The sequence below is a fragment of the Adelges cooleyi genome, unplaced genomic scaffold, assembly GCF_023614345.1.
Source record: "Adelges cooleyi isolate 19-005CV unplaced genomic scaffold, UGA_ACOO_1.1 ACOO_flye_CR_arks_rails_tigmint_CR_PRNA_2, whole genome shotgun sequence".
Taxonomy (NCBI): domain Eukaryota; kingdom Metazoa; phylum Arthropoda; class Insecta; order Hemiptera; family Adelgidae; genus Adelges; species Adelges cooleyi.
This window is the reverse complement of record NW_026095860.1, coordinates 2,078,524-2,089,811: the sequence shown is the minus strand read 5'-3', so window position 1 is coordinate 2,089,811 and position 11,288 is coordinate 2,078,524. Positions and strand designations below refer to the sequence as shown.

General features: G+C 35.3%; 1 protein-coding gene across 1 annotated transcript; it reads left to right on the top strand.

Annotated features, from left to right (window-relative positions):
• Positions 1–1,070: 1,070 nt before the first annotated feature.
• On the top strand, positions 1,071–10,646 carry LOC126833978 (phosphoenolpyruvate carboxykinase [GTP]-like). The gene is made up of 9 exons (XM_050565604.1): positions 1,071–1,365; positions 2,153–2,267; positions 3,574–3,719; positions 7,511–7,960; positions 8,039–8,171; positions 8,262–8,674; positions 8,939–9,290; positions 10,062–10,259; positions 10,331–10,646. Exons 1-9 carry the CDS (start codon positions 1,337–1,339, stop codon positions 10,442–10,444), a joined length of 1,950 nt encoding a protein of 649 aa, XP_050421561.1. The 5' UTR covers positions 1,071–1,336; the 3' UTR covers positions 10,445–10,646.
• The last annotated feature ends 642 nt before the right edge of the window (positions 10,647–11,288 follow it).

Below are 11,288 nucleotides of genomic sequence, written 5' to 3'. Positions count from 1 at the left end.
TTATGCTAAACGGTATTTGTAATGCCAAGAGTGGTTTGGTTAAAAAATTCTTCATTTTTTTTTTTTAGGTATTTATTTTCAATCCGGTAACTGTAAAAATAATTTAAATTATTTATTAGGTACTTTAAACGTAAAATAAGAAAATTTTATAATTTTACACGATTATCTAATAATAAATGTATTACATTATAGCTATATTTTATATGTAGGCATTATTAGGTCAACGATGGACATTAGGTACTCTTTGATATTTTTACCGAATTTTATCAAATCGTCGAGTTTTAGATATTTATGAATAAATAATGACATAAACACAGATATGCGGTTATATATAAACGTGGATAAGTTGTTATCACTTATTTCCCATATTGTTTTAATATTTTGATCCGTTTAATCATTTCAAGTGACTATAATGACTAATGTAAAATTTCCATATTATTATTTTTTGTGTAAACAAAATCCATTGGCAATATATAATATGCACATTTTTATTACACAACATCAAGATTTGAGCAAGCCACAATGTTAAACGTTTGCCTAGCGAACATTATTATGCGTGTTAAATTCTAACGTTTAAAGTACCTAATAAATAATTTAAATTATTTTTACAGTTACCGGATTGAAAATAAATACCTAAAAAAAAAAAATGAAGAATTTTTTAACCAAACCACTCTTGGCATTACAAATACCGTTTAGCATAATTATTGTTGTTCTTGGCCTTGTCAACTTTTCACTGAAATGTTTGACTGGTCGATAACCAGTTTTAAACTTAAATAACTTTGATAATAATTATTATTCACCCGCTGTGCGGTAAAATTCAGTCGTTTTCTTCGAGAAAACCATAATATTATTATTGTGTCTTGTACCCAAAACGGATCGTCTTCGCCATGCACAATACACACACACAAGACAAATGCGGGTATGGCGGTGGGAAAATATGATAGTAACTAATCGGAGCAACAATATTATTATTAGTACAGGGAAGGGGACTCGGTAGTAAATTATTATGTAAACGTCGATTACACACACGCTTGTGTATCGTTCAGGATTTATATATAAAACAAACGGTGCCGTTCATCAGTCATCAGTTTGCTCTGCCAGACCGGTGTGTGTGTGTGTGCGCATATTATATTCAATTCAATATTACCCACCTGTCGACGACCTAATCCAAAGACTGTTGCTGCTGCCGTTGCTTACAAACAACACAAATACGTACCGTATATTTTTTTTAAAACAAATTTTTCATCTCCGTCCACTTTTGTTTAATTCGAATGAACCCATTCGTTTACCCATCCGCGTTCATCTGTTCGTTTGAAGAAGCAGCGAGTCATACAAAATGCCCGATTTCGACGTCGGCGATGCTCAGTAAGTACTTGCCAAGAAGTACAATTATTATACACTTATGGTGACCAGATATAAAAATTAAAAAAAAAAACAGTACATTCCAAAACTTGGCCTACCCGTTTATCCTATGCCATATCCTCTCATAGGGCCGTATCTCCATCCTACATCCGATTACTCTATTATTTCTCTGTATTTATTATCAACTATAGAAACTAACGATTTGCAATAAATATTTTCATCGCAATGTCAACTTATTAGGTGTGTGTCTTTATGGCGAAAATACTTAATGAAACTTGGAATACATTGGGAAATATAAGAAATATTTTCCAATGCATTGAAAAGTATAAAATATATTTAAATTAATTTTTAAAGGTAAAAATACCAAGTATAAAATTGAAATATTACGAGTACAAAACTTTATCAATATATGCTTCTCCTTCGTGATCAAAATATAATTTTAATTGCGTTTTTAATTTTAACATAACAAAAAAGTCAAATATATTTTTGAGATCTATGAACCACTTTTAAGTAACTTAGTATCCGATTTTAAAGTTTTAATAGTTTTTTTTCAATTTATGCCGTTCATTTTATTTATTTATGTCAATAGATAGTTTAAATAAATACATTTTTTTATTAGAAAAACATTTAATGTGATTTTTTTTTGTTCTTATACACTTGGGTATAACCATGGCCTTTAACGTCTTAATCCGTGTGGTCTGTCTTGTCCGATCTGATATAACCTAACCTAACCTGACCTGACCTAACCTTACCTAACCTTACCTAAATGTATTTGTTTCACTGTCCACAGGTACGTGCCCTTGCCCAGGGACTGCTTGCGCCAGTACCAACGCAATTTCGTTCGCATGCAATCGTCTGCGAACGAGACCAAAAAATTGACCGCCGTCTCTCTGCTGCCCGCAAAGGTTGGTAAATCTGAAAAGTATTTATTTAAAATATGCCTACCTTACCTACGTCCAAAGGCCAAAAGAGTACACGGGATAAAAATATATAATCTTACGAAAAAAAAAAAAATGTTCCATAAATCATTCAACGACATTATCTAGAAATCCAAATTATAATATTATTTATTGCTATATTTGAAGCCTTTGACTTAGGTGTAATAACTATAGTTCTGTTTGTATGGGGATATTGTATAAAATGTGGTGTGGTTTGAGAAACAATATTTCAGCACAGTCAATAGTATTGTATTAATTAGACCACAAATCTAATTATAGTAACATTGCAACGACCGGGGAATTTCTTGCAGGAAGCTTGTAAAAATAATTAAATTATAATATAAGGCGTGTCCCGGTTAAAAAGCTCTGAAAACCAAAGCAGGTTTTTTGAGCATTTTTTTCCAAAATTTTCTTGGACATTTTCAATTCTACTTACAATGTTGCCGACACTATGATTATTTTTTCTATTACAGCCGAAGAAATTTACTTATAATTGTCTTTTGCTAATTTAAGGATAAGCAAATCATTATTAAAATTAAAATTAAAACAGCAATATATGTATTTTCTTTAACCGCCAACTATTATAGCTATAATACAGAAGCGGCAAACACATATGCGTTTCTAAAGTAAAAAAAAAAGTCTGTTTTTGTGTAAAAATCCCATTTTTTAATTATTTATTTTTACTATTATTATTGCCTCGTGTCGCCTGTTTAAAACACATGTGCAATTTATTTCCATAACAGAAAATTACAACATTGACTCATCGATCAAGTAATTCATCACATTTAGTCTTTAAATACTTTGGAGTTTTCGTTTTAATACATTTTTCTATCATTACCTTGGTTCAAGTAGTTAAAGGAAAGTATTTAGAAACATTAGTAATAGGTACATTAAAAATTCAAATAAAAAACAATAATGTAGTTGGGAAGAATCCCATTAAAAAAATATACATAAACGAAAATTGTTAAAAAAATTCAGTTTTTTTTTGTACTTTTATCACAAAATATGTTATAATAGAAACTTTGAAAATATTAGCGACCTTTCTTTGTAGTTATCGGTAATTTTTTATTTATCACTATCGTTTAAATCCGTCGAAAAACGGTTGTTAACCTAACCTACATCCCTTGTTCTTATGATTTTTTTTTAAATTCATTTTTTTTAACTAGTTTTTTATTATCAAAAAAAAATTCCATCAAATTGAACACGCCGTAAAATCTTCCTAAAAAATTGTTTGCAACAGCAATTAACTGTTTTTTTTTAACTATTGTTTTAGCTTAGGGAATTTGTCGAAGAGAACGTACGGATCTGTTGTCCGTCTAACGTGCAAGTATGCGACGGTTCGGATGCCGAGAACCAGTTGCTGGTCAACAAGTTGATCGAATCGGGCACAATTGTGTCCTTGCCAAAGTACAAAAACTGGTGAGTGCACAGTAATATACTTAGGTCAAGAAAATACATATTAAAATATTATCTTCAATGCATTTTTTTTGATTGGTAAAATCTTATATCGTGTAGAAAAAACATAAGACAAAATGCAAAATTTGGGTGTGTTTAACATATATTATGTCTTTTGTTTTTTAATGATTTTCAACACTTAAGCGCCTCTTGCATGTTATTTACCGACTTTGTTCGGTATGCAGAACGCCATTGTGGATAAAATATTAACACACGTGTAGATTTGATTTAAAATGTATAAAAAAAATGAATAATCATAATTATCAGCATATGGTAAAATATCATAATCCATCGGCCCAATGCTCAACGTATTTGCGTGCCGCTATTGCTAGTATTAATAATAATGTGTCGTTATAATAATATCATTGTTCCGTTTATTCCAATTATGTGCATGCATTTCAATGTATACTTTGTGTACACCTCCCCTGCTGGTGCCATCGATTCATTGTGGTTATCATACGCTGTTTATTGTATTATTATATTGTCCATCGCCGGCTTTGTCGTTTAAAGCTATGCCCGGCTTGCGATAACAGCACAATGGTGGTAAATAATAATATATACTATAATAATATTATCTTCATTTTAACGCCATTGTTCGTATTAGGCCGTGTTAAAAGGCCATTCGCAATTACTACACCAGTCCAATGTGCGTTGTTTGAGCTTATACAAATAACGCGCTTTTACCTAATTTGCCTTTGTTTCACCATACTACTTTGGGTTAAAAAAAAAAGGTTAGGTTTGGTCGGGTTTGGTTTGGTTAGGTTGGTTAGGTTTGGTTAGGTTTGGTTAGGTTTGGTTAGGTTTGGTTAGGTTTGGTTAGGTTTGGTTAGGTTGGTTAGGTAGTTGGGTGAGTGTTAGGCTATGTTGGGTTAGGTTAGGTTAGAAAGATTTGGTTTTTGACAATGATGGGGTTGTGTTTTTTTTTTTATTGTGTCCGGATATCTCCTGAACAGCTAAACCGCGACATCCTATTGTACGGCTATAGATCAAAAATCGTGGGGGCAAAAACTTCAACAAACCATCCCTTGGAAATTGAGAAAACCGCCCGAAAATGTACATGTTTTTTATTTTAAGTTCCCCTTTACAAATAACCGTAAGAACTTTGGAAAAGAGTGTAGATGCTAAGAGCAAAACGGTCGTAGAAAATAAAAAATTTGGTATCCTTAAAAAGAGTAGAACTTTACCCAGGTTCTCTGGTCGGTACTTTAGAAAACTTGAAATTTTAACTTAAATAAAAGGACTTAAAAAAATGTCAGAATTAAAATATAAATTAGTATTAATAAGTTTGATTATAATAATATAAAAAAAAACGACGAGAGAAAATCCAGATAAAGTTCTTATTATTTTAAATACATAATATTGTGAACATAATGTTGTAAAAATACCTAATATCTTCGATTATTATTTAGTCAATAAAATAGAATAATATGCGTAGCCATGTTTAGATGAAAAAATTACCAAAAAAAAGAGTCCCAATTACCGAACGAATAATTACACATAACACATTACAGTTTAACGTTCAAGTTCAAGTTTGTAAGAAATTGCCTATACTCAACTCCTTTAAATTGGATGGATTGGTGTGTTCTTAGCATGACACGCTCTAATTAAAAAATAAAAAATGATATAGCCGGTTACAAAATTTGATCGGATTATTCTTTAGACGTATACCTAATCGTTATACATTGACAAACCAAGAACCCTCCCCCCCCTTATCAGGGCTGGTTAATTTTACTTTATTGCGGTTTTTTCGAACGTGTGAAGTGTGCAAATTAGATTTAAAATCTAGACAATTGGGGCAATAACATGATAAAATTATAATTATTAAGAGACTTGCACGGGGTCTACTTTTTAGGAGTTTTATAAAGGAAATATTTAAGAAAAAAACGGTTTTGACCGATTAATTTGTATAATTTTCGAGGTAGTATTTTTTGTTTAAATGATTTTTTCTACGAGTAAAAGCCGTGTTGGTTTATTTTAGACAACATTTTTAGTTTCTAGTAATAGAATAAATAAAATTTGCAATTTTCTCAACATTAAAACCAATTTTTTTTTTCATAAAAAATGCAAAAACCCTAACCTAACCTATACAAATATAAGTATTGTATGTGGTTTTCTCAAAAATATTTAGTGAAACCTAACTTAACCCAACCTAACCTCCCCATTGTACTTGGTTTTTGTTTTGTCTTGTTGACCGTTAGAACATATTTTTATCAGCGGTAATTATTTTGCATAAACCTGAGAACATAATGTTATTAACATAATATTACTGCGGTAAACGGGGTGATTGCCAAATACAAATTCATCGTTGTTTGCACCGAGATTGCGTTTAAACAATTTATTTGTTAGCTGTTTAGTTACGCCAGAGGCTTTATAATAATAACAGCATGCAATTCTCGACCGCCTGACGCAAACAAACGGTTTGCAATAGGCGTCGTGAACAACGTCCAAGGCCTGGTTTGTAATATTTTAAAACGACTCTAATTGATGTATGTGTAGTGTGTTTACAAAGTTAAAAATCGTTTAAAAATGCGTATACCATATTATGAGTAGCGCCAATTATAGCTATTTATACTTGTGTGTAATAGCTGTAACTGTTGTAAACACAAAAGTCCTTAAAAACAAAAAAAAACAAAGTGCTATCATAAACAATTAATAAGACAACATGAATTATTTACAAGTCGTTCGGTTATATAATATTATTTACTACAACAATAAATTGTGATGATCAGAATTATTAGTAGGTATGCCAATATTTTGATAGCTTAACCGAGTTTGAATTTGTAGAAAAAAAAAAAGTGAATAAAAAACATTTTGGTGTATTGAATTTCTTCTAAAGGTATTCGTTGTACCTAGTCATAACAAGTTTTGGTAACATTTTCAATCCTCAATTGTATATGTTGAAGTTACTTTGTGTCCGTATTGTATTTTTTAATACAAAAAATATATTAAACGCAGACGAGTAGAAGAGTGTTATTAAATTCTGTAAATGTACTCGTTTGTCAATTGTTTAAACGCTCAGTTAATTAAATACAATTACAATTACAAACGCTGGTATAGTGTTGCTGTTTTAACAATTGCCATCGAATCGACTTGATAATTATACTTAGCAGTTAAAAAAAAAAACCGTTTTTATCTGACCCGATTTAGATGTAAGTAAAAATGAAAAGTAAAAATGCTACGTTACTTTTCCATGATCCTACATATCAGAATGTTAGGTTATGTGATGATAACATGGTGATAACACCTTCAAATATTTGATAAACCATAGAAAATGCACAGATTCATATAATAAACAAGATTGTGTACATGCCACAATTGAACTTACCATTTCCCGCCATCTTGAATTAGAACCATATCACGTGCTTATAACTATTATCACTGTTTAAAACAATTACAAGTATATATATATATAAATATTATTTTATAATACACATAAATCCCATAAAAATGGCCGACGTCGACTTCAATTCTTATCAGTAGTTAGCAATCTAGTGTATTTTGTACATCTGTGTAGAAATGCTAGGTTAGGTGATGGTTCTATGATGATAGCGCGGTCATCTATTTATTATGGCAACCTTCTTTTAGTGGACATTTTCATTTTCAAGCAGTCTACTGTAGGCGATAGGCGTTCCATATTAAATTATTGTGTTCAATGACTTCTAAACATAAAATCTAAAACCTCAGAATTGAATTTTTTTTTCGCTTTTGCTCACAGTCATTACGCGTAAACTGTATGATAATTTTCCGGGCAATAGTTTTCTAGCCAGGAGCAGCGTCAAGGATGTGGCCAGAGTGGAAAGCCGGACGTTCATATGCACCAGGAACCGAAGGGATGCCGTCAACGTTCCCAGGGGATCGGCTCTGGGGCAGATGGGCAACTGGATGTCGCTGGAGCAGGCGGACAAGGCGATTGAAGAGAGATTCGTCGGTTGCATGGCCGGTCGTACCATGTACGTGATACCGTTCAGCATGGGACCGTTGAACTCGCCGTATTCGAAAATCGGCGTGCAGCTGACCGACTCGGCCTATGTGGTTTGTTCCATGAGAATAATGACTCGGGTGGGAACCGAAGTTTTGGAAAAACTCAACTCGGACCAGGACAGTTATTTCGTAAAAGCCTTGCATTCCGTGGGAAGACCCGCTTCCGGTCAGGTGGAACATCCTCATTGGCCGTGCGACCCGGAAAGAACTCTCATTTTGCACAAGTGAATATGACTTTGAATTAATTTCCGTTTTTGTATTGACAGAATAAATGTAATTAAACGTGCCATTATTATTTCTAGACCCGAATTCGATGAAATAGTAAGCTACGGCAGCGGATACGGTGGCAATTCATTGTTGGGAAAGAAGTGTTTCGCCCTCAGAATTGGTTCGACAATCGCTCGTCGCGAAGGATGGCTAGCCGAACACATGCTGGTTAGTACATAATGTGGTTCAGTCATATTAGTTACTAATATCACTAGGATTAGAAGGTATCTAATATTCCGATATTGCTTGTGTTGGCAGATTTTAGGCGTGACCGACCCGAAGGGAAGAAAACGGTACGTGGTGGCGGCTTTTCCCAGTGCTTGCGGCAAGACCAACATGGCGATGATGCGACCGTCCCTGCCGGGATACAAAGTGGAATGCGTGGGCGACGATATCGTGTGGATGAGGTTCGACCAGCACGGACAGCTGAGGGCTATCAATCCGGAGTTTGGCTTCTTCGGCGTGGCCCCGGGAACGTCTGGTTCCACCAACCCCGTGGCCATGGAAACGATTTTCGAAAACACCATATTCACTAACGTGGCTCAGACCAGCGACGGCGGAGTTTACTGGGAAGGCATGGAAGATCCGGCCCCTGGAGTGACGGTTAAGGATTGGCTGGGAGAACCGTGGGTGCCGGGGTCCAGCACGCCCGCCGCTCATCCCAACTCCAGGTAATCGTCTCGGCCAAGACAAGTGCTGGGGGAGGTCAGGATTCAGGCTTATCGTCACGAAATCTGTTGGGCTCAATTTGCGGTAGCCTGGTAGAACCTAGTGACTAGAAGCCTTTGATTGAGGGAAGGGGAGGGAATCGGTGGAATCGAGAGCAACTGGCAAGGGAAAAGAGCGAAACGAGGAAGGAGAGGTCCATTTGTCAAATGCAAAAAGCATATCCAACGTGCAGCAGAAAAAATGTGTGATTTCTCCATTTGTTTCAGGTTTTGCACACCGGCCGACCAATGTCCCATAATCGACGAACACTGGGCATCGCCGGAGGGCGTGCCGATAGACGCTATTCTCTTTGGGGGCCGAAGACCTCAAGGCGTGCCTCTGGTGTACGAGGCGTTCGATTGGAAGCACGGTGTGTTCATCGGTGCTTCCATGAAGTCCGAAGCCACGGCCGCGGCCGAGCACAAGGGCAAAGCCATCATGCACGATCCGTTCGCCATGCGACCGTTTTTCGGTTACAACTTTGGACACTACTTGCAACACTGGTTGTCGATGGCAAACAAGGCCAACGTCAAGTTACCGAAAGTTTACCACGTCAACTGGTTCCGAAAGGACAAGGAGGTATGCCACATTTAATATTTAAAGGTCAAAATCCCAAAAAGGTCGTCATAGAATGGTTATGTTTTAACGTGTATATGTTTTTGGACCGGATACAAGAAATCGTATAACTTTCACGTGATAAGAGATAAGAGATAGAGAGAAGTGATAAGTGATAAGTGTTAAGAGAGAAAATATCAATGTTATTCCGTGGAGCGGAGCAAATAACTAGTTGTTATACTTCATTTAGTCCACTCAACCCATAAGTCTAATTCCAGGGAAGTGAAGCTTAAGGGGAATTGTACAATCCCAACCCTGGCGGTGTATTCAAAACTTGACATGGTAGTGAGGTATGAATGTTGGGGGCACGCTTAAAATGTGATCGCCCTAGTTTACTGATGATTAAATGATAGTTTTTCAAACTAGTCTGTCTGCCACACTATACTAATGTGGCTTTTATCAACCGACCTACCACAATGTCAGTAGTGGTCTTGATAGGGTAAGCCATAAACGATGGGGGCTAGCCAGGAATGTGAGACAATGGCTATTGATTGGTTGTTTCAATTATTTTGTTACCATAAGCATATTGTTAATGATTCTGATTGACACGTTTTGAGTCATTTTTGAGACATGCCAAAAACAATGGCATAATGACTCACGATTTAGGACACTGAAAAGGATATGGGTATGAGATAAGTGTGAATAAGGTTGGCTACGATGGTGGGAAACCGATAATTCTGACTTGTCGAATAATCCCTTTCTTTCAAGGGAATGATAGTTGGTTTTTTGATCCAGGGTAAATTCATGTGGCCGGGATACGGAGAGAACTCTCGTGTCTTGGATTGGATACTGCGCAGGGTAAACGACGAACCGAACACGGCCCAAGTGACTCCCATCGGATACGTGCCGACCAAAGAATCGTTCAACGCAACCGGACTTAACGTGGATTTCGACGGGCTATTCTCTGTGCCCAAAGAGTTTTGGACAGAAGAGGTAAGGTCGACGACGGATGACCGTGTAGATTAGCCGGTTGTGTGTAATGACACAGCTGTTTGTCGTTTCAGGCCAAAGAAGTAGCAAACTTTTTGTACGAGCAAGTAGACCAAGATCTACCGCAAGACATCCAGGACCAAATCAAAAATCTAATTGACCGTTTGAATTCGTATCAGACCAACTGAACGCTTAGTAGCTAATAACTCCGTTGCTTTTAAAAATTATATTACCACCCCTCCCCCTCATTCCCATTACCATTTAAAACGTTTAACAATTATTATTAGACTTTATTATTATTATTATTTGTATTATTATTATTATATATGTATTTAGTGTAAATGTTTATTGCAATCTGTTTAAAAAAATAAACTAAATCAACGACGAATACTGACTGGGTTTTTTCTGGATAAATTTCTTAATAACATACATATATTATATCTATATATATTATGAACCATTAAAAAACATCAAAAGTAATCGCCATGAAAGTGAACCGTTTATGTGGAATATTACATTAATCGTGTCCGTCTAACGGTTTAGAATGTTATTTCCTTTTTATTTAACGTACATTATGTTAAGCAATGCTTATATAGGAATACACATTCGAGTTAACGACCTGGTACTGTGTGGACCGACGACCTTGACCGCGGTTTTGAACAAGTCCGGTTTTCTGTGCGATTAGTTATCGACGATATTATTTCCGGCTATTCTTTGCTTTCTATTTGTCGTGGAACATATTTAAAAAAAAAAAATAATAATAAAAAAAAAGCCAGCACAGTGACGGATCATTTTGGAGTCGGCGAGGCAATCTGCAAACGATGGACATTTGAAACATCTACAAAGTTACATATTTTATAGCAGTAGGGTAGTAAAATGATCAGGGCTGCTCGTCTTTTGATAACAATTCTTCGCCATTTTTACCAATTGGTAGTCAACAGACCCACTCTGCTAATAGACACCCACTCTAGATATGCATTCATTCTAATTTTCTGACCTTAATTGCCGAAAAAGAAAGAAATAAAGAAAAAA